This window comes from Peromyscus eremicus, chromosome X (genome assembly GCF_949786415.1).
Source record: "Peromyscus eremicus chromosome X, PerEre_H2_v1, whole genome shotgun sequence".
NCBI classification, from domain to species: domain Eukaryota; kingdom Metazoa; phylum Chordata; class Mammalia; order Rodentia; family Cricetidae; genus Peromyscus; species Peromyscus eremicus.
In genome coordinates, this window is record NC_081439.1 from 94,394,583 (window position 1) to 94,418,925 (window position 24,343).

Here is a 24,343-nt window from a genome sequence, read left to right on the forward strand (position 1 = left end):
ATTTATTTATTTATTTTTAAATTTTTATTTTGCAATACAATTCAGTTCTACATATCAGCCACAGATTCCCTTGTTCTCCCCCCTCCCCCCCTCACCTTCCCCCCAGCCCGCCCCCCATTCCAATCTCCTCCAGGGCAAAGCCTTCCCCACAGACTGAGATCAACCTGGTGGACTCAGTCCAGGTAGGTCCAGTCCCCTCCTCCCAGGCCGAGCCAAGGGACCTTGCATAGGCCCCAGGTTTCAAACAGCCGACTCATGCAGTGAGCACAGGACCCAGTGCCACTGCCTGGATGCCTCCCAAACAGATCAGGCCAATCAACTGTCTCACCCACTCAGAGGGCCTGATCCAGTTGGTGACCCCTCAGCCATTGGTTCATATTTCATGTGTTTCCGTTTGTTTGGCTATTTGTCTCTGTGCTTTATCCGACCTTGGTCTCAACAATTCTCGCTCATATAAAACCTCCTCATTCTCATTAATTGGACTCCCAGAGATCCACCTGGGGCCTAGTCATGGATCTCTGCATCTAGATCCCTCAGTAGTTGGATGAGGTTTCTAGTATGACAATTAGGGTGTTTGGCCATCCCATCACCAGAGTAGGTCAGTTCGGACTGTCTCTCGACCATTGCCAGCAGTCTGTTGTGGGGGTATCTTTGTGGATTTCTGTGGGCCTCTCTAGCACTTTGTTTCTTCCTATTCTCATGTGGTCTTCATTTACCATGGTCTCCTATTCCTTGTTCTCCCTCTCTGTTGTTGATCCAGCTGGGATCTCCCACTCACCCAAGCTCTCTTTCCCTCGACCCTCGCCCTTCACTACCCCCACTCATGTCCAGGCTGTTCATGTAGATCTCATTCCATTTCTCTGTCATTGGGCGATCCCTGTGTCTTTCTTGGGGTCCTGTTTTCCAGGTAGCCTGCCTGGTGGTGTGAGTAGCAGTCCAGTCATCCTTGTTCCACATCTAGTATCCTGTTATGAGTGAGTACATACCATGTTTGTCTTTCTGAGTCTGGGATACCTCACTCAGGATGATTTTTTCTAGATCCATCCATTTGTCTGCAAACCTCATGATGTCATTGTTTTTCTCTGCTGAGTAGTATTCCATTGTGTATATGTACCACATTTTGTTTATCCATTCTTCAGTTGAAGGGCATCTAGGTTGTTTCCATGTTCTGACTATTACAAACAATGCTGATATGAACATAGCTGAACAAGTGCTCTTGTGGTGTGGTTGAGCATTCCTTGGGTATATGCCCAAGAGTGGTATAGCTGGATCTTGGGGGAGATGGATTCCCAATTTTCTAAGAAATCGCCATATTGATTTCCAAAGTGGTTGTACAAGCTTGCATTCCCACCAGCAGTGGAGGAGAGTTCCCCTAGCTCCACATCCTCTCCAGCATAAGGTGTCTTCAGTGTTTTTGATCTTAGCCATTCTGACAGGCGTAAGGTGGTATCTCAGAGTTGTTTTGATTTGCATTTCCCTGATGATTAGGGATGTTGAGCAATTCCTTAAATGGCTTTCAGCCATTTGAGTTTCCTCTGTTGAGAATTCTCTGTTTAGTTCTATAGCCCATTTCTTAATTGGACTGTTGGGCATTTTGATGTCTAATTTCTTGAGTTCCTTATATATTCTGGATATCAGTCCTCTGTCAGATGTGGGATTGGTGAAGATCTTCTCCCATTCTGTAGGCTGTCGCTTTGCTTTGTTGACCGTATCCTTTGCCCTACAAAAGCTTCTCAGTTTCAAGAGGTCCCATTGATTGATCGTTTCTCTCAGTGTCTGTGCTACTGGTGTTCTATTTAGAAAGTGGTCTCCTATGCCAATGCGTTCAAGACTACTTCCTACTTTCTCTTCTAGCAGGTTCAGAGTAGCTGGATTTATGTTGAGGTCCTTGATCCACTTGGACTTAAGTTTTGTGCACGGTGATAGATATGGATCTATTTGCAGCCTTCTACATGTTGATATCCAGTTTTGCCAGCACCATTTGTTGAAGATGCTTTCTTTTTTCCATTGTGCACTTTTGGCTTCTTTGTCAAAAATTATTTGTTCATAGGTGTGCGGATTAATGTCAGGGTCTTCCATTCGATTCCATTGGTCCACATGTCGGTTTTTATGCCAGTACCAAGCTGTTTTTATTACTGTAGCTCTATAGTACAGCTTGAAGTCAGGGATCGTGATGTCTGGAGGCTATTTTTGCATTGAACAAGAGGATAGATATCCTCTAACACTAATGTTCAGATTTTATGATTTCCTAGGAAGAAGTCAAGCTTTCCCTATTTGCAGATGACATGATAGTATACTTGAGCAACCCCAAAGATTCCACCAAGGAACTAATACAACTTATGAACACCTTTAGCAACATAGCAGGATACAAGATCAACTCAAAAAAATCAGTAGCCCTCCTATATACAATGGACAAAAAAGCGGAGAAGGAAATCAGAGATACATCACCCTTTACTATAGCCACAAATGACATAAAATACCTTGGGGTAACACTAACCAAGCAAGTGAAGGACCTATATGACAAGACCTTTAAGTCCCTGAAAAAAGAAATTGAAGAAGATGTCAGAAAATGGAAAGATCTCCCATGCTCATGGATAGGCAGAACTAACATAGTAAAAATGGCAATCTTACCAAAAGCAATCTACAGATTCAATGCAATCCCCATCAAAATACCAACACAATTCTTCACAGACCTGGAAAGAATAATACTCAACTTCATATGGAAAAACAAAAAACCCAGGATAGCCAAAAGAATCCTGTACAATAAAACAACCTCTGGAGGCATCACGATCCCTGACTTCAAGCTGTACTATAGAGCTACAGTAATAAAAACAGCTTGGTACTGGCATAAAAACCAACATGTGGACCAATGGAATCGAATTGAAGACCCTGACATTAATCCGCACACCTATGAACAAATAATTTTTGACAAAGAAGCCATTTAATATCATTTAAAATATAACCAGTAATGGTATTGCTACATCATATTTTTGCTACATCATATTTTTAATTTTAATTTCCTGAGGAAAATTCAATACTGTTCTCCATAATGACTATACTGATTTACACTCTCAATAACTACATGTAAGGGTTCCCATTTTTCCACCCCTTTCATCACCATTTACTGTCTTTTTTTCTTTTCTTCTTGGAATCCTCCAAACTCTATCGCATTGTGACTTCTATTTGCATTTTTCTTATGATTACTGATGATGACTAGGTTCTGAAATATCTGATTGGTTATTTGCAATTCTGTTGAGAAATTTTTCCATTGGTGGTTTACAGGTTTCTAACACTCCTATTAAGTTGTTTGAATTCCTTGTACATTCTTATTAGCCTCTTACCAGATGTACAGTTTGAAAGTAATTTCTTGAATTCTCTAAGTTTTCTTCTAACTCTGTTGACTCTCTCCTATGCTGTGCAGATTTTTTAAAATAAAATTTGATATAAACCCATTTGAATATTTCCACTTTTGTATCTCCTCCAAAAGTCTTCCTCAATCCAATATTCTGAAACATTCTCCTGTTTTCTTTACATAGTTTTGTGTGTAGTGTTTAACTCTTTAATCTACTTTGGTTGATTTTTACACATGGCAGTAGAGAGCTCGTTTCATACTTCTGCAAATAGACCAAACTATACAACTGTTCAGTCCCATGCAGGCTCCCTGGGTGTTGGTTTAGTCTTTGTGTGTTCTTGTGAGCCAGGTTAGTTGTTTCTGTAGGTTTTCTTGTGATGTCCTTGGCCCCTCTGGCCCCTACAAACCTTCCCCCCTTTCTTCAGCAGGATTCCCAGATTTCATACTGTTCGGCTGTGGGTCTCTATTTGTTTCCACCAGTTACTGGATGAGGGCTCTCTAATGACAATTGGGATAGTTATCAATCTGATCACAGGAGGTGTCTAGTTTAGGCTACATATCCACTATTGCTAGGAGTCTTAGCTGGGATCATCCTTGTAGATTCATGGGAGCTTTTCTTGCACCAGGTTTCTACCTGACCCCAAAATGCCCCCCTTTCCAGTCATCTCTTTCAGTATTCTCCTCCTCCATCCACCCCTCAACCTGATCCCTCAAGTTCCCATCCCCACCCACTCCCAGCCCACCCAGGAGATCTTTTCCCAGGGAAATCCACATGCCCCCCTCTTGGGCCATCCTTGTTTTCCTAGCCTCTTTGGGTCTGTGAATTTAGCATGATTATCCTTTACTGACAGCTAATATCCACTAATGAGTGAATACATACCATGTTTGTCTCTCTTGGTCTGGGTTACTTCACTCAGGATGATTTTTGCTAGTTCCATCCACCACATTTTCTTTATCCATTATTTAGTTGAGGGTCGTATAAGTTGTTTCCAGGTTCTCACATTACAAATAAAATTGGTATGAACATAGTTGATCAAGTGGCCTTATGGTATGATTGAGCATCTTTTGGGTATATGCCCAAGAGTGGTATAACTGGGTCATGAGGTAGATTAATTCCTAATTTTCTAAGAAGCCACCATATTGATTTCTAAAGTGAAGGAGAGTTTCCCTTACTCCACACCATCCCCAACATAAACTGTCATTTGTGTGTTGGAACTTAACCATTCTGACAGGTATAAGATGGTATCTCAGAATCATTTTAATTTGCATTTCCCTGATAACTAAGGATTTTGAGCATTCTTCGAGTGTTTCTCTGCCACTTGTGATTCTCCTGTTGAAAAGAAACTAGACATCCCCCAAACCCCAAGTAATCTAATTATATAAACACTTATCAATGAGTTTTATTTCTATTGTTTTCTTCTTATCCTTTAGAATCTCTCAGTTTAAAGAACATTCTTTACTAGTTCTTGTAAGATAATTGTGATGATGATAAATATTCTCAGCTTTCCCTCTTCTAATTTTACCTATATCTCTCCTTAATCTCCTTTAAAATTTTTTAGCATATTTATTAATTTGTGTGTATTGTGTGGGTATGTACTTTCTACTGCATTGTGTGGAAATCAGAGGATCACTTGTGGTAGTCAGTTCTCCCCGTTCAGGTATGTGTGTCCTAGATATTGAACTTTCATCATCAAACTTGGTGACATCACCTTTAGCCAACTTGCCACTCTATGAGATTGAGCATTTCTCTTTGATTACAAAAAAAATACTTTAGGAACATCAATCAGATTTCTCTGATAGACCCCTGATTCATTCACCTGTATTAAAGTTCTTTGGTTTTACTTAAAACAAATATGTTACCTGAAAGTAAATATAAAATTACATTTATTGTGACTTATGAGATAAACCTCCTTTTCCCTTTCTACTAATATTAAAGTTTTATACTTCTCTTAATTATGATATATATATATATATATATATATATATTTGTGGTTCTGTTGATTTACATGACACTTAGGGTTGATTGAATTCCTAGATTTGTAGATTATTGGATTTTTTAATAAATTTGAGAAATTTTCAGTCATTATTTTAAAAATATTGGTTCTGTTCCTTTCTTTCCTTCCTCACTTCTTGGTATTTCGTGTGTGTGTGTGTGTGTGTGTGTGTGTGTGTGTGTGTGTGTGTGTGCATTTTAATTCACTTTCTGTTGGCTAAGCTGGTCTATTGAGGAGTTTTCATCATCATATTGGTTAGGAATCTCAGCTGTCTTTATTGTTCTCAGGGTTCAACTTTTCCACACTATACTGTAAATAAGTCAGTTTCTCTGAGAAGAGATGTAAAACTATTAACTTTATTGTCAGTTCTCTCCCAAGAAGTAGAGTTGGGAGGGATGGGGAGTCCTAGTGGGCTTTTCTGAATAATAAATGCACTGTAGTCTCTGAGTACCTGAGGAACAGTTAAGTTTTTGGCTTGCTTCTCTTGACATCGAACCACGGCTTTATGATCTGTGAAAACAGCAATTTAGGACTCTGAGCTTTCAGCAGTAGCATACACAAAATAGAATGATGTCCCTGCACTCACTGTTGTCACACTCACCCCATAGTTTCTGTGGCAGGATGAAAGTGCTGCTGTCCTGCCACTACTTGAAATGTATACTTCAGACTAAAAACTAGGAGTGTGGGAAAGCCTTATGCACTGCTGTGTTTTGTCAAGGGGCGGTCTCGCATCTCATTGAGTTGAGAGGTGGGAAGAATAAAATGTAGATTATTTAGACACTATAGAATCTCACTGTTCTTATAGAGCACTAGTGACTTTCCTGATTAAGTGCTCCCTTTTGTGCTTTATGCCCCCATAACTATTTCTATAAATGTCTTCCTCAGTGATTAGGATGGAACCCAAGACATCTGGGTATGTGTAGGCAAGAGCTATATGATTGCTCTACACCCCATCCTCCATTGTTCTTTTGTAGTTTTTAGTAGTATTTCTGAGTAATAAGTTGGCTATGCCTTCCTTTATTATTATTTGTATGGATAAGTTCCATATCTAGGCTCCCTGGGGAAAAGGTTTTAATGGCTGTTTTATTTATTATGCATTGGCCATATGTTTTGTTTCTTTGGATTAGTATACTTAGTGACTTTTCTGGACTAATTGTACAAAGTATATATTCTTTATCAACAAAGTCTCTGTCTCATTAGTTTAGTGACTCACTGGTTATTAGATAAAGATTACTTTCATGTCTGGAAACAATAAATCCATGCCCTTGCCAGATTCTGTGTTATTGTTGGGACACATCGCCAGCAATCAGCTAGGGAGTTACAGATCTCCTGTGCACTTTCCAGCCTGCTTGCATAGGGCCTCAGCGTCAGCCAGAACTGAGAGCTTAGGGCCACATGGGATCTTTGCAAATTACAGCCTTAGGAATGGTTGCATACTTAGAGAAATCTAAATTATGAGAACTATGTTGGAGTTTCAGACATCCTTATGAACATAGTTATTCTTCAGCTTCTCCCCTCTTTCTGCTTGTTCCATCCACATGCAATTGTTAGCTATTGCCTTAGGCAGCCGAATCGTTAGAACAATTGCCAGAAATGTTTTCCAGAACTGTCCCTCAGAGAGAGCCTTTTAGAACTGGTTAAACTCCTAGGCCTATCCAACAAAGAAAAGCCTTTAGTTGGTCTTCCGGAACAACACCAGACATGACAAATAGCTATATATTTGAGTTCCTGGATTTGAAAGATCTGCTCCATTTTTCTACCATTGTATCAAGACCAAAAGCTGTTATTCAAGGCTGCCACTGATGTGGGTAGCAGAGATGGTGAAAGCTTTGATTCTTGACAATAGCAAGACATTTTTCTTGAATCAATATTTCCTCTGTTGCTACTCTTTGATTACTTTCCACAATCCTAGAGTGCTAATTCTATTTTCCTCCAGGTTTTCTGTTGCATTAACTGAGAGTGAAAAATTTGGAAGTCTAACTGTACTATTTTTATAGAAGTCACTTCCATTCTGTTTTTCCCCCAATAACCACCACCTCCTCCTCCTCCTCCTCCTCCTCCTCCTCCTCCTCCTCCTCCTCCTCCTCCTTCTTCCTTCTTCTCCTTCCTCTTCCTGCTTTCATTCTTCTCCTTCTCCTCCTTCTCCTCCTCCTTCTTCATATCTTCCTCTTCATCCTGTTATTATTATTATTATTATCTAGATTCTTACTGTTATGTAGAAGAGGCTAGGCCCAAACTCACAGAGATCTACCTGCATCTGCCACCTGGTACTACCACACCAAGGTCAGTAAACGCTGGCATTGTCCTTTAGATACACCCCCTTCATTTAAATTGTTAAGATAGAAAACAAAGTGTGCCTCCTTAATTGATCTCAATCATTAGTTATTTCCCACTCAGAAATAACTAAATTTGTAAGAGTGGAGTCACTTTAATCATCCCCAACATTTAGTGTAATGTGTACATGCAGACTCAGACAGGCAGACAGGCAGGCAGACACACACACACACACACACACACACACACACACACACACACACACACGGAGGGTCTTCCTGTATATCCCTGGCTAGGCTGAAATTCAGTATGTAGACCAGTCTTACTTTGAATTTGTGGTGTTTCCCCTGAGTCTGCTCCCTGAGCATTGAGATTCTAGACACATACCACCTAGCCCAGCTGCTATATCACATTTAATCTTATATTCACATATTTATGTATTCTTCACTGTTTCTTGCTCATATCTTTTCTTTGTGTCCTCAGAGACTTCATTGAAGCATTTTTCTCATACTAAAATCTACCAATATTTCTGTTTCTATTTAATAAAGATGTTTGCATCTCACCTTCAATTTTGAGAAATTGTTTCACAGAAAATAGATCTGTTGATCAACCATTTATTTTCTGTCCACTTTTTGGATTTGGGTGTCTTGGTGACTTCATATTTTCTGGTGATGTGAGCAAATAATCATATTTTTTCTCTTCATGCAATATGCCTTTTCTTACTAATAATTTCAAATTTTTATTGCATCATCTTTAAAATATATCTTTGCAGTTTTGAGGCTTAATCTAAGACCTCAAGTATGCCAGACAATTCATATACACTCTATTTTATATTTTTAAATCAGAAAACTATTTGTCCTGGTGTGACAGTTTGTCTTTTGTGTTTGGAGTTCATTGCACTTTAGAGAAATCTAGGCTGAGATATTTTTTCAGCAATTTGTGAAATTATTAACCTCCATTTTCTCAAATATGCTTGTTGCTCCTTTCCCTCTCTGACCCTCCAGGAACACAAGTTGCTCCATTGAATATTATTTTATATATCTCAGCCTTTATTCTTTTTTGTTTTCATGATGTCACTCCCTAATCATTGATGTTCCAGGCCTCTGAAATTTTCAATTTGATCATGAAGTGGTTTTTTTGAATTGTTTTGAATATTATAAACACCAAAATTTCTACTTGTTCTTTTTATAGTTTCTCTTCTATTAACTTGCTGTCTTTCTTTTTTTTTAATTTTTATTTTGTAATACAATTAATTCAGTTCTACATATCAGCCACGGATTCCCTTGTTCTCCCCCCTTCCATCCCCCTCACCTTCCCCCCCCATCCCGCCCCCCATTCCCATCTCCTCCAGGGCAAAGCCTTCCCCGCAGACTGAGATCAACCTGGTAGACTCAGTCCAGGTAGATCCAGTCCCCTCCTCCCAGGCCGAGCCAAGCGACCCTGCATAGGCCCCAGGTTTCAAACAGCCAACTCATGCAATGAGCACAGGACCCGGTCCCACTGCCTGGATGCCTCCCAAACAGATCAAGCCAATTGACTATCTCACCCATTCAGAGGGCCTGATCTTGCTGTCTTTCAAATGATACTGCTTTAGTTTCATTCATATTAAAGTAGTACATTGAGATTTTTAAGTCAAGCCCTGTGATCGGTCCTAATCTATTTACATTAACTTTCTATTTTTAGTGCTTATAAATTCCATTTTCTGCTTTTTTTTCAATTGAATAACTTTACGTGAAGAATTGGGTATTGTTACCTACTGTAATATTCTAGAATTGGTTTCATTTTGAGAGGATTATTGTTTTTCCCTTCTGGGAGGCAGTTAATGATCAGTGCTCTAATTGAAAAATCTGTTCTCCTCACACTGTGGGGCAACTGATACTTCCGCTCAGTTTTCTTGGTTTCTTGATCCTTCTTTGTATCATGTCTTAGAATTTCCTCTGAGCACATGTAGTGTTTAGAAATACACATTGATTTGAACATATTTATAAATTTGGAAATATATCTATTTCAAACATATATTTGAAATCTGTGTGCTTTTTAATGTTTTACAAGTTAAATTTCAATAATGCAGATAAACTTTAAAATGAGCATCAGCAACCTATTGAGCACAAGTATATAATCCAGTATCTGTTGATCTCACAAAGAGAGGCTAGATAGCTTGAGAGACAAAGCATTGAGGTATATAAAAAGTGCATATTACCCCTATTGTATGTGGGGATATGAATGAGCTTTGGAGTATAAATGATTAATTATTGAATGATTATTTTGCACTGTATAGGAAACAGTAGAGCATACAGCTGATCACACTACATCAGAGTAATTACCTTTCTGTGCTATTATCCGTAGACGGTAGGTAGTGCAGGACTGTTGCTCTTCACATTTGACAACTTGTTCTCTCTGGTCCTCTTATTTTTCCTCCTTGCATCTAATACAGACTCATCATTAGCATAAAAAAACGAATAAATAACAAATTTCTGACTTATAAAAATTATCTCAAGAGTTGTGTGATTTCCTTCCCTTTGATTTGCTGCTGTTTTGTTGTAGCCTTTATTTGGTATGTCAGTTTTTACTCTTTTTAAGCTTTTAACCACAGAAACAGATTATTGATTTAACTACTTCTTTTCTGATACAAGCATTCACAGTTAAAACTCTCTCTGAACCTACTTTTTGCTATTACCACAAACTTTAAATGTCTTTGATTTATTTGTCCAAACTGTCTTTCCAATTTCACGTCTTCTTTTCTTGACTTTGAGGTTTTAAGATGGCAACAATTTTTCCACTGCCTTAAGGAGGATAGGGTGTAATTATCTGTATCTCATTTACCATCGATTTCTAATTGACTTCTGCTACTGCCAATAAGCATGTAAATTCTATGTCCCAGTAGATGATTTATCTTGCTGATCATGTGATTATTAATAAAAAACTGTGTTTTGATATATGTCTCTAAACATCTCTTATATCAAACTAGGTAAGGTGTTCCTATTTCTCATATTATCTTTATTTTACTAATATGTACTGGTTGAAGAGTGCTAAGGTTGTCAGTTATAGTCATAACTTTTAGTTATGTTGGTTTCTTGATTGCATCCTTTCATTCTGCTACATTTCCTTTCAGGCATTTTGAGGTCCTCTTATTATGGAGAAATATATTTAAGATTGATGTGTACCATTGTTGAACATATTCATTATTTTGAACACATTCATTGCTGGTAATATGCCTTCTCTTGAGATAATCTTTCATATTACCATTTATACTGATTATCTATACAATATTGTCCACCATTTTTAATTTTCTACTTACATATGTCTTCAGTATATTTAAAGTTTATCTTTTTAATACAGCTAATAGTCTTATTTTCTTACCCTATTCTGAAAATTCTACCTTGAATCTGTACTATTTATGCACAAATTAATTATAATTTTGGTAACTGTGGTATAATTGTTTATGACTTGATTGAACCTTTACATCTTGATCTTTGTTTTCTATGTTTCTCTTGTTTTTGTTCCAGGACTCTTCTTTTTTTGGGGGGGGCTACCTTCTCTTCTATATAGGAAAAAAATAGCATTGCATTTCAGTACTTGTATTGAACTCTTAGCTTCTGTGTGTTATTACTTGCAGTTGTTCTAGAGAATCACTGTACACTTTCTTATCTCAGTCACTCTGGTTTTAATAAGGCATTGTTTTCCCACTCCAGACTTCAAAAGTGAAAAAATTTAAAAACTTAGTTTCATATTGTCATATGTGCTATTTCTATATGTTATAGATACAATTTCAAATTATTTGTACTTCACAGCTTCATTAATAAATGAGGATAAAACAAATGGTCTGCTAGATATGCTTATGAGTCTGGCATTCTTCTTGCCTTTATTTGAGTTGAATTTCTTCCTGATAGCAATTCCATCAGCCTTAAGCAGTTCCTTTAGCAATTTAATGAATGTCCATGAGCAATTTCCGCTTAGTTGATCTGGGAAGAAAATAAGTCTTAATCTTACTTTCATTTATGAAAGTTATATCCATTTTTTGATAAAACTATGACTTGACAGATGTAGGTTCCTTAGGTGAGGTTTTTCCTCAGTTCTCCTGAGAGATCCTTATGTTATTTTCCATCTTCCTGGATTTTGATGTAAAGTGTCCAGCGTTAATCCTCTCTGAGATCTGTCATTGTTTCCACCGGTTACCTTTTAGATTTTTAAATTTATATTCTTAAATAATTCCCCATGGTATTTCGTCCTATTTCTTTTGAATTTGTCCTACTAAATGTTTGCTGAGCTACAAATTCCTAGAGATGCATACTTTTTCATCAAATTGAGCCAGTAGTTGCCTTTATTTCCTCCAGGATTTTCATGCCCCATTCTTTCTTCTCATGTTCTAAAACATTTGCATGTCTGACAACAGTTACTGAAATTCTATTGGTTTCTCTAATCTAGTTTTCATTTTTTCATTATTCAAAATCTTTCATGGTCCTGTCCACAAGTTCAGGTTCCCCCTTTTCCCTCATCTCTAACAATCATTTTAAGTTAGTCCATCTTACTTTTCATTCAGAGGTTTAAATTTTCCATTCATTTGACTTTATATCATTATACATCTTTGTAGGGCAATGGGAATCAAGCTTGTTATATTAAGATTCTATTTCTAGTAAGGCATCACCAAGAGTCTAGAATGCATTGTTTTCAGTTCCAGGGTGTTACATTTTAGACTGGCATGCTGTTCATTTTTCTAACTGGTCTCCTTGCTCATGCTGAGGTTTCATTTCAGGCTACATTACAGTAAAGTCTGGATCACTACTGAGCGTTTCCCCCCTTATGTTAGCAACCTTCAGTGCTAGCAAGGTAGCACTGATATTTCATCATTCTGACTGGGATAGACTTCAACTAGAACTATGCCACCTTTTGCCTTTTTTTCTGTTGTTATCTTGATAGCTGCCACTCTCCATGAGGTCTTTTATTTTTTCCTCTGTGAGGTCTTAAGGAGTATCACTTGTATATGAGCAACCTAGTCCTCAAGCAGGTATTTGAAGGGATCATATATGGATATATGCCTCTCTCCCACTCTGCAGTCTACCTCTTCTACTGTTTGTCCAGGAAAAAGAGCAATTTGCAATGCACATTTCTGCCCTCTGCCTTCCTCGTTCAGCAGGATAACTAATCCTGTCCCATGATCAAGACATTATACCCAAGTAGAAACATAAGCATAGGTCTATGTGTTTTCCTTAAAGCCATTCTATTCCTAAAAAGAGTTGTCTCAAACTTCAAGAAGCTTTTGATACGATGGCAAGTTGAAATCTAGGAACTTTGTCAAGGCTACAAACATAGATCCAAATTTTTTCAATGATGTTTTTTGATTTGTTTTGATTTGGTTTAGTTTTTTGTTTGTTTGTTTGTGTGTGTGTGTGTGTGTGTGTGTGTGTGTGTGTGTGTGTGTGTGTGTTTTGGTTTTTCAAGACAGAGTTTCTCTGTGTAACCAGACCAGGCTGGCTTCAAACTCACAAAGATCTGCCCAGGACTGCCTCCCAAATTCTGGGATTAAAGGCATGCACCCCTACCACCACCAAGCTACAACAATGTTTTCATTGTGCTTAAGCTTAGATGATTTACATTGACTTTCAAATTCAACAGCTACTGCTTTTACGGGTATTCCCATCCAGTCTTTCAAGGAGTGTATTTTACAGTTGCGAGATTTTCTTTCATTTTTACACCCATTCTGAAATTTCAATTTCTACAGCTACTACTACAGTTATCATTTCTGGGGGATTATTTAACGTATTTATGATAAAGTTCTTCTCTGTTCATTGTAACACTCAGGTTTATCTGTTGCTCTGTTTCTGGTGACTTAATATCACCTTTGGTATATTCCTCCATTTCTTTGTATCTCTAGTAACCTTGTAAAAATGCTATTGCAGAAGCCTTGGATGGTCTGTGTTGTTTTAATAACAGTGAGTTGCAGCTTTGCTTTCCTTATACCACCTCCATCCTAGTTCTTCTGGCAGTCCTAATGTCTTTATTCCCACTCGAAGTTCAGTTAAAAAGCAACTTTTCCAGTTCTAGAGAAGGCCCTCAGGGAAAGGACATAGACGTGGAGATTCAGTTGCCATGATTCCCAACTTTGAGTGGAATGCCTGGGTTCCGTAGAGTTTCTTCTTACTGCTTGTTCAGTTTCAAGTACCTACAAATGCTTTGTTATTGTTGCTCAAAAATTTGCTCTGAGTTTCTGAATGTTATTAGTAGGAGTATGTATTTTCTATAAGTTTCTCAACCACTAATATAAAATGCTCTTTTTTTATTTTTATATTTTTATTTTTCAATTGAAAATAGATTTTTTTCATATAACATATTCCGATTATAGTTTCCTTTCCTGTAGGTTCTCCAAGATCCTCTCTACTTTCCCACCCGCTCAAATCCACATTCTTTCTTTCTCTCACTATAATACAAACAGCCATCTAATAAGAAGATAAAAACAAACAAACAAACCAGAAACAGACCAAAAAAAGGAAAAAAGAGAAAAAGAAAAAGCACAAGAAACACAAAACACACACAAACAGACACTGAGATACACACAGAAAACCCATAAAAATAAATAAAATCAGAAACCACAAAATATAATGAAAGATCTGTGAGGTTAAAAAAATGTTAAAGGCACTGTGTGACAAAAACAAAACAAAACAACAATAACACCAAAAGACCCTCCAAAAATACTACTGAATTTGTTTTGTGTTATACTACCATGGTTTTTAAAAAGGGTTCTGTAATTGTTTGTTATGACTCTAAAGCTGATTTTAATACTACCTACTATAACATGAAATTTGTTTTAATTTTGATTGTGAAAAAACATTTTATCTAACCAATAAATGAAATTTGAGACTCCATTGACTTAGCTATAAATATATGCAAGACAGCACAAAAATAATTTGGATGTTTGAATTATATCACCGACATGTACTGCACATATTTTCAAATAACCTTGAGTTGTGGCAGAAACAGTGTCATATGATAGATGCTCATCACTATTTCAAAATTTCACTGGACTTTGTTACTTGCTGTGCTAATTAAAACTCATGCACAAAACCAGGACTGCTGGCACAGGTCTGTTAATCGCAGGCACGCGGGAGGCACTGAGGCAGGGGGATCACAAATTTAAGGTTTGCTTGTGTAACAGAGCAAATTCAAGGCCACCCTGAACAATTTAGTGAGACTGTCTTGAAATACAAAATGCAAAAAGAGAGCTGGGAAGGTGGCTCTTGCCTGTGCAAGGCCCTACGTTCATTTACCCGAACCACACAAAGAATACGTGTGTTACTCTTTCTAAGATTACCATTCATATTTTGACAGCAGAATATTAAACAAGGAGCCAACTGTAGTTTGGCTCCTTTGAGATCTCTTATATATCATTTTGTTTCCATTGAGGAACCCTATTCTTAAAAAGAAGTACACAATCAGAAGAAAAGGTTCAAACCTTTACCTCAGACTTTCCAGGTTCCTTTTTTGTTACCACTATTCCCCCTAAAAGTCATGACTTTGTAATTTCCCCTTTTAAGAAAAATTATGTGGCTAACCTGCATCTATCTCCAGAACTTTGAACACAAATAGTCAAGAAGATTTCATGTTGATCCCCTGCGAGCACCACTAACTTACCACAAGGCAAATGAGTCCTTCCCCCATGTTCTCACAGTAGATCGTGAGCCACCTGCCCTACTGCGCTGGATGGAAGCCTGCACTTACCCCTGCTTCCCTCTCCTTTAGTACAGTGGTCCTTAACCTCCCTAATGATGGGACCCTTTAATGCGGTTCCTCATGTTGTGGGGACCACTAATCCTAAAATTATTTTTGTTGCTACTCCATAACTGTAATTTTTCTACTGTTATGAATCACAACGTAAATATTTGTTTTATGATAGAGGTTTACCAAATGGAGTTGTATAGTCTGATTTTCTTTGGACCACCAGCTCTGGAATAATGACACAGAGACTTATTATTAAGTATGAAAGCTTGGCCTTGGCTTATGCTTGTTTCCAGCTAGCTCTTCTAACTTAAATTAACTTGTTTATATTAATGTACATTCTGCCATATGGCTAGTTACCACTTCTCCATACTGTATGTCTGACTTCCTCCATGTCTCACTGTTGAGTCCCTCAAGCCAGATTCTTTCCAGAGTTCCTATCTCTGCCCAGAAGTTTAGCCTATCCTTTTCTGCCTAGCTATTGACTGTTCAGCTCTTTATTAAACCAAACAGAAGGTGCCTTAGGCAGCTGAGGTAAAACAGAGACACATCTTCTTCACACAAAACACAAAAAGATTATCCCAGCAGGGCTGCGACCCACAGGTTGAGAACCACTTTTCTAGTCTAGTGGCACTTCCTGAGAGTCAGAGTCACTTTGTATTTACAATGGAACTTTCTAAAGATCTCAGCAACTCATCCCTGACCTTTAACCCCCATTTCTTCTTTCATTTAGATTTCTGTTTCCCCTTATATAATCATCTCTCTTCTGTGTGTTTATTAGAGAACTGAGGCCACCATCTTTCTGAGGCTTTATTTTCCTCCCGGGACCTAAGTGTGCATCTTTTCCTAGGTTCTCTTGTCTTTTTTTCCCCAACCTCTTTATATTTATTCTCGTGGATATTTTCTTCGTAGCATATGAGTGCCCAACTATCACCTTATTTCTAAGAAAAACTCATTTGATTTCTAGTTGCTGAATGGAATCAAGAAACATCTATGTCAACCATTTTGTCAATCCAGTCAACAATTCAGTGAATTTTGCCACTTCTTTCTCCTTTCTGTCACTTTCTGGCTTTCTGTACAGCCCCGACAATTACTGTCACCTATTCCAACAGTTCCCATAGGAAAGAAAATCACTCTGCCCTTTTGTCATTTTTTTTTTCTAATTGTATCTCTTTGCCTGCTTAGGGACCTTTGTAATGGTTGTTGTTCTCTGTTTGTGAGTTCTCTTAACCCCACTATGCTTACCTTCTATGGCTAAGCTCTTTATCATCCATCAATAGTAACTTTCCTCAAGCTACATTAGTTTATGGTATAATGCGGCCATCGAAGAGAGTTCCTGAAAATTTCTTCTCCCCATGCTACCAGCCATACTGTACTTAATACCAGAACCTCCTTCTCCCACTTCCACAGACATTTCTGGCCAAGTGTACTTTCTGTTCCCCAGGCGTTCCTCTTGCAAGCTCAGTCTCCTCATGATATCTGTCTTACTGTCTTCTTTTAGATCACATTTCCTCAACATGATATGAGGAACTCTTGGCACTATACTAGCAGTCACTGCCCTATAAATACATATGTACACATATATACCTATTCATATACACATACATATATGCCTGTCTTCTTTCTTGATTCAAAGTTAAAAATCCTTGAGGTTACAAGTTGAGTGTGGGTTCCTTGAAGTTCCCATGCCACCAACACCAGAATTAAATTAGTCCTCACGCATACAAAATGCCCCCTCTCCAAATGTTAGTAACAATTTGTCATCTGAAAATTGAAGCAGGCCTGTTTTTCTATATTCTTCTTTTTTGTTCATTTTTACTTATTTTTTTCTTCTCTCATGTATTATAACCTGACCCCAGTTTTCTCTCCCTCCTCTCCTCCCAGTGTTACACACACACACACACACACACACACACACACACAGAGAGAGAGAGAGAGAGAGAGAGAGAGAGAGAGAGAGAGAGATCCGAGAGATCCACTTCTGCTTTGGTTCCTAATAATAGTCTTTCATCACATGCTGGTAACTATGGTGTTCAAGGGACTCACACCAGGAGGCAAGGGATTAGTCATGTCAGCCTTGTCCACCTAGATGTCCTTGAAAAATACCCTCTCTGCATTACATAATACTTGAAAGTAGATATATCAGAGGCATCCCCAAAGATCCACAGCAATTTCTCTAGTCCATAGTTTCATATTGTTGGGGAAGCTATCCTAGGAAATGTATCCATTTGTCCTTTTCATGCCACCATTCACCAGTCATTTATTACCTATATCTTGATAATCTCTTTATTATTCTGTTATGACTGCTTTCTCTCTAAGCAACAATGAACTTAGTTTTAAAGGCAAAGAAGATGTTTGCAACTCTAGAACTATTTGTGACTCTTGTGGCATATTTTTTTTGTTTTTTCCCATAGTATTGCTATGCTGCTCTACTGTATTCATTTTATAAATACTGCTACTGGTGTCTACTGAAGTTTCTCAAACCAGGGTTGCTAAATAGGAGAACAATTTGACAACTGTTGTCTACTCAGCAATGATTATAATACACTATCACTTATAAATCCAAAAATGATTTAAAAAAACAAATGTCCCCTTTAGTATCATTGGCAAATGATATTATCTGATGGTTTGAAAAGCACTGATCTGTGTTGCTTGAATTCAAGGTTTTAGGAATTAATATAAATGCATTTATACATAGACCACTCTAGATTTACTTTTTTTGAATAAAATAATTTAATTTAATTTAATGAGTCTTATATGAGAACAGAATAAGATAATGCATGTAGACAGAGTTTGTAATGTCAAGCAAGTGTAAGAGTCAGTAATACTCAGGCTTACATTTGCAGTAAAATAATTTTAATAATGAGTTTTATTAAATTAGAATGAGCTAATGCATGCAAATACAGCACGAGAATCAGTAAACATAGTTAATTTATTAATGATGGTCTTTAATGAGTGAGAGTAATAATGGCAGCAGTAATAGCTGTTTCTATAATAATAATGTTGTTATGTTTTACATGCTTATTGAAGATTCATTTTATTTTTAAATAACATTAATAATTAAGTTGTAGTAACAGATTGTATTTTTAATAAAATATACATAGTATTAATGTTTAATATTTTCAAAAAACTTGAAATATATATTACTGAATTCCATGTTTCTATATTATTAAGTTAGATTTTATATGCTTATTAAAGATTCATTTTTATCTTTAAATAATATTAGTAATTAATTACTGTTAAAAACTATTTTTCAAAGTTTGCAAAAATTGATGAGATAATGCATGCATAATATTTGACCATTTATTAGTTGAAATAACACCTGCAATTTATAGCATTACTCAATTATAACTTGTTTTAACTGTTTCTAATATCCTAATATGACACAGCCTTACCAAAGTTAACTTCAGAAACATTAAATTAAGTTAATTCCCCTTATAATTATTTGTGTTTTTTATTGTCTGTATTGAATTAAATAATATATGAACTAATGGAAAATTTTCAAATAATTGAATCATGTAGTAACATATGAAACACTAGGTAAAAGTAGTTTTTGTCTTTGAAATTATTATTGATATATGATGCTAAAAGCAGTTCATTTCTACCCTTCTTACTTGATCAAATCAAGGATGTAAAAAAATCAAGGAGTACATATTTGCTAAATTTAACTTTTCTGAAGTTAGCTTGATCAAATAATAAATGCCTTTCTGAATGTTTATGAAAATAAATTAATGCATTTAAGGTATATTATTGGTAGTAGTACTGTTATTTATGCTTAATGGTATAATAACACATTCATTACCATTGCTTGAATTGAAATTGATAAGACTTTGCATATCTGCTAAATAACTTATCTACAAACACAAAACAGGTGTTCTCAAAGTTTTTGGTTTAAGAACCCTTAATACATTTTAAAATACTTAAGGACTCCCAAGTATCATGATATATTGATTAAAGGCGTGTGTGCTTCCCAGTACTGGGATTAAAGGTGTGTGCCACAACTGCCTGGCCTCTATGTTTAATCTAGTGGCTTGTCCTGTTCTCTGATTTTTAGGCAAATTTTATTAGGGTATACAATATATCACCACACTCAAGGACTTTTATTTATGTGGATTATACATTATATCAATAGTATAAATATTAATGTTTGTGATATTGGACATTAAAAGTTTAAAAAGACCTAATGAATTATTTTCCTTTAAATAATGATAATAAACTAAGCCTGCTTAATAGTAACATGTTACAAATTTTTATGACAGTTGATACAATTTAAATTTTTTCAGAAATAAAAACATTGTTTTGCAGGTTTGAATTTTTAAATTTCTATTTATACAAGACCTAAATCCCTAAATACAGACAAGCAATCAATGAACTATGATGTTTCAAAGACAGAAAGATGAAAAAGGAAGCCTGTAATCCGAGCACTCAATAGGTGGAGGTGGGGAAATCAGAAGTTCAAGGCCAGGCTGAGTTACATGAGTTCATGTCCATGAAACTCCCAAAATATAATAAAAGTTGGAAAATGAAAACTATACCCACAAAAGAATTATAAAAGTCTCAGAAACTCTGGGTCCTTGAAGCACACTTTGAGAACTGCTGATACTATTTTTTAAGTTTTTAAAATATTAAATAAAATAGTCTGTGCGTGATATATTGTTATTAATGCTGTTACTATGATTGTTATCATTATGGATAATGTACATATGGTGTTTTCAAAAGTGAAAGTCCTCTTGTTTGTTGACTGAATTCATGGCTTCCAGAAACAAAATTTATGATTGTACAGATTTAGTAAATAGGTTAAACTACTTGACCAAATTATATCTATTGTAGAGGGTTTTAACCAAATTAAGATAAAACATTTTTCATCTCTGTTATCCATAATACACATGGCTCAGCATGTGACACAGAGAATGGATGAAATAAAAGACAGCTATCAGATTTACCCTTTCCTCAATGCACATAAAACTATACAAAAGAATGGCAGGTGTAAAATTGGTCCCACTGAGATGACTCAGGAAGTAAACGCCCCTTTCTCTAAGCCTGATGACCCAAGTTCAGTTCTGAAAAGGGAAAAACAACTCGTGAAAATTGCTGTCTTAACTCTATAGGCATTCTATGGCATGCTCACATGCATGCATACCTATACTCAAATATATAATAGTGGTCCTTGCACCCGTCCCCTATTGTCTCTTGACAACAAGGCTTTCCTTAGATTCCTTAGGAAGATAAAAAAAAAAATCTATTACCAGATGTAAATTCACAATACTCCAGAGCGGGGCTCTGAATGACATCAATGTACACCAGTCTTACAGCCACTGTAAGACGCCTTCCCTAGGGACTTCAGATGTCTCTCAGAAGGTCTCAAAGATTACAGGAGCGTTTTCAGTGGAAAGTTGGACCTTCATATCCAGGTACATCTACCTTCGAACCCATGCCTATAGAAGGATGACAAACTTCTTAGAGGAGTCACCAGCCTCGGAATCTCATTCCCGAAGTTCTGGGGAACAGAGGAGGCAGGCACTGGAGATGGACTGCTTTACTTGCGCCCTCTGATGCTCTTGCTAAAGGGTCCTAGGAAGATGTACCAATTTTCTTCCAGATATTTCTCATGAAATGGCTGTATTCCCAGGGACCATAGCAAAGTTCTGAGTGATTCTACTCAAGTCCAAATTTTTGCTTCAAAAAGCACAGTTTGAAAGGTGTCTCCAAATTTCTAAGCCCTTCTCTACTTCTATACATGCATATCTAGGTCTCAAACTTCTAGGGACTCCTCGCACATACCAGAAATTCAATGTCTGGAGAAAATACTTAACAATCATTTTCCAAACACTCCCCTTTTTATCTTCCCAGAGATTAAATACCAATCAATATTATCTATTTTTTTCCTTTTTGATCTTTCAGTCTAATACATTGCAGTTGACAAGGACTACTTATATCAACTAGTATGGCCTTAAGATATTAAGTTCCTCATAGTTCCTTATGTGGTGACTGCTTAGCTACTGTCTTTGAGGGTACACTTCGACTTTCTCTTCCATTTCAAAATGTGGACATCCAGGAGCTCATAGTTCCACTAGCCTATGATAGAATCTCACAGACACGTTTGAGTTTGTCAAGACTTTAACTTCTTGAGGATGCAGAAAGGACCGATGAATATGAAAATTCCTTTGGCAAATTGCACCTATGTGTTGAGGGGAGAATACCTTTATGGTCTACCATAGTGAGTTCTGAAAGTTCCCAGAAGGTTTCAGCATAAGATCACTGTCTGCTCCCTTCCTTTCTGCTGATATCCTGTCAGGAATCCAGTTTATTTTCCTGGCTAATTGTCAATACCTGTATGAATAAAAAATCTGCCTCTCTGTCTGTCTCTCTCTCTCTCTCTGAATCTCTATTGCCCTCTCCACCCCATCTCTTTCCCTTCCTCCTTTCCTTACTCCTTACCTCCCACCATCCCCTTTCCCTTTCTTCCCTCATCCCCACCCGTAGCCCCCGTAATACCTTGAAGATTTATCCTCAGCCTCATACTGTTTCTTGACCTTGAAACCATATTGCTGATGCTCAAACACACACACATACATACACACACACACACACACACACACACACACACACACACACACATGACCTTGCCAAAAAGAAAAAAAAATCAGTTACTTCTGCTCACAGGTTAGTTTTGCATAATGGTGAAACACAATCCAGTCACCCCCCCCCCAGGCTATTGTAGACGGTGTACATATCATTGCTGTTGCACTTGAGTAACAGTATACTAAAAAATGAATGACTGAACTTAATGATATTACACAGGACAAATGTGAAGCTACTCCTTGGCTTAACAAATATTTATTGAGCACTTTCCACAAGCCAGGACAGTTCTAGGGCCTCCAAATAGAACGAAATGGAGTCATCCACTCCTAGACATAAACGTATCTCCAATAGCTTGTCTCAAATGTGGAGATTCTACTCTGTTACAGCAAATGACAGAAAGCCATCATTATAAACTGCACCAATATGTTCCATGAGCAGCCTGGCATGCCATGAATAGCTTTCAACAAACATCAAGTCTAAATGCCTTTTGGTAAAATGCTGATGAATTGACTGTGCTACTGTGCAAACCTGCTCGATCACTGCATATGCTGTAATGACTTCCCACCTTTTTGTTCCCCTAGGTGTTTCAGTTCCTATCCCTGTGATTGGACTGAGGGACGAAAGCAAAGTGTTCGTGAATAACACCACGTGCGTGCTCAACGACCCGAACTTCGTTCTCATCGGGTCCTTCGTGGCATTCTTCATCCCGTTGACGATTATGGTGATCACCTACTTCTTAACGATCTACGTCCTACGCCGTCAAACTCTGATGTTACTTCGAGGCCACACTGAGGAGGACATGCCTGAAATCAGCCTGAACTTTCTGAAGTGCTGCTGCAAGAGGAATGCTGGTGATGAAGAGAACTCTCTCAACCCCAATCCAGATCAGAAGCCGCCGCCTCGGAAGAAGAAAGGAAAGCGTCCTAGAGGCACCATGCAAGCTATCAACAATGAGAAGAAAGCTTCCAAAGTCCTTGGCATTGTATTCTTTGTCTTTCTGGTCATGTGGTGCCCGTTTTTCATCACTAATATCCTGTCTGTTCTTTGTGGGAAGGCCTGTAACCAAAAGCTGATGGAGAAGCTTCTCAATGTGTTTGTGTGGATTGGCTATGTGTGTTCGGGCATCAATCCTCTGGTGTACACTCTCTTCAACAAAGTGTACCGAAGGGCTTTCTCTAAATATTTGCGCTGCGATTATAAGCCAGACAAAAAGCCTCCTGTCAGACAGATTCCTAGGGTTGCTGCCACTGCTTTGTCTGGGAGGGAGCTCAATGTTAACATTTATCGGCATACCAATGAACGTGTGGCTAGGAAAGCTAATGACACTGAGCCTGGCATAGAGATGCAGGTGGAGAATTTAGAGCTGCCAGTCAATCCCTCCAGTGTGGTCAGCGAGAGGATTAGCAGTGTGTAAGCAAGAGCAAGCAGCACAGCCTTCCTACAGGAAAGCTCTTGTAGGAAAGTTTTCCCCCTTGATTTTCCTAAGGATCATAACTAATGTAAATACTGCTGTGTGACAAAACAGTGTTTTGATAAACAGCTTTGCAAACCTGTACTTTACAATCATGCGTTAACAGTGAGATTTGGGGTTCTATATTTACTGTTTATGATAGATGGAGACTAAGTTATTTTGATTCCTTGGTGAATAATAGTGTTTGTGTTTCTCTCTCCCATCCTTCCTTATTCCCTTCCTTCCTTGCTCCTTCTTTGCTTTCTTCCTTCCTATCTTTGTTTCTTTTGTGAATGTGGAAATGTTGATGTTCATCTCAGGTGGCATTTGCAGGAGACCAGAATGATGCACATGACTGTGGTGATATCTCAAACCACACCTAAATTGACAGATTCAGTGGCATCTTTTCCAGGTTAACAGTAAATATGTGCTTAAAATTCTCACTCTGCTCATCTACACACATAAACACAGTAAGATAGGTTCTGCCCATTGTGAATAATATCCATCAGTGACTCAGAGACAGAACTGAACTTCCTTGTTACACATCGGGGTACAATTTGACATTGTCAGAATATTGTGTCAGTTTTTTGCTGCAATGTCTGTCCCCAAACATAGTGATGTTTTAACATAGCAGCTGGTTAACCAGGACTACAGAAGTGGAAGGATGCTAAAGAGATATACACACCAAACAGCTTTTTCACTTCTTAAAGACAATGTTCAAATTCTGATTATTATGATAAGCAAACTGGAATTAGTGTTTTCATTCTGGTCCTTAGTAAATACCTAATTCCACGACTAAACTGGGAAATGAAATCTCAGAGTTAATTCCCAATCCAGGATTCAACATCAATTGGATTTTGATCTCAGAATTCTGGAAATTCGTGTGCTACACACAAAGTGAAATTTGCATTTTGAGCCTTACTAAAATATTTTCTTAATTATGGTACCTCTATCTATAGGACCCAATCTGGCAGTCCATTT

At 37.5% G+C, this 24,343-nt stretch overlaps 1 protein-coding gene across 2 annotated transcripts in view; it reads left to right on the plus strand.

Moving 5' to 3' along the window:
• The window catches only part of Htr2c (5-hydroxytryptamine receptor 2C), a 74,428-nt gene extending 50,961 nt beyond the window's left edge, over positions 1–23,467 (plus strand). Inside the window, exon 4 of one of the 2 annotated variants that reach the window (XM_059250630.1) lies at positions 22,494–23,467. In XM_059250630.1, coding sequence (XP_059106613.1) covers positions 22,494–23,326 — 833 coding nt within the window. In that variant the 3' untranslated portion in view covers positions 23,327–23,467. The remainder of the gene's footprint in view (positions 1–22,493) is intronic. The other variant, XM_059250631.1, reaches the window with a different exon arrangement.
• The last annotated feature ends 876 nt before the right edge of the window (positions 23,468–24,343 follow it).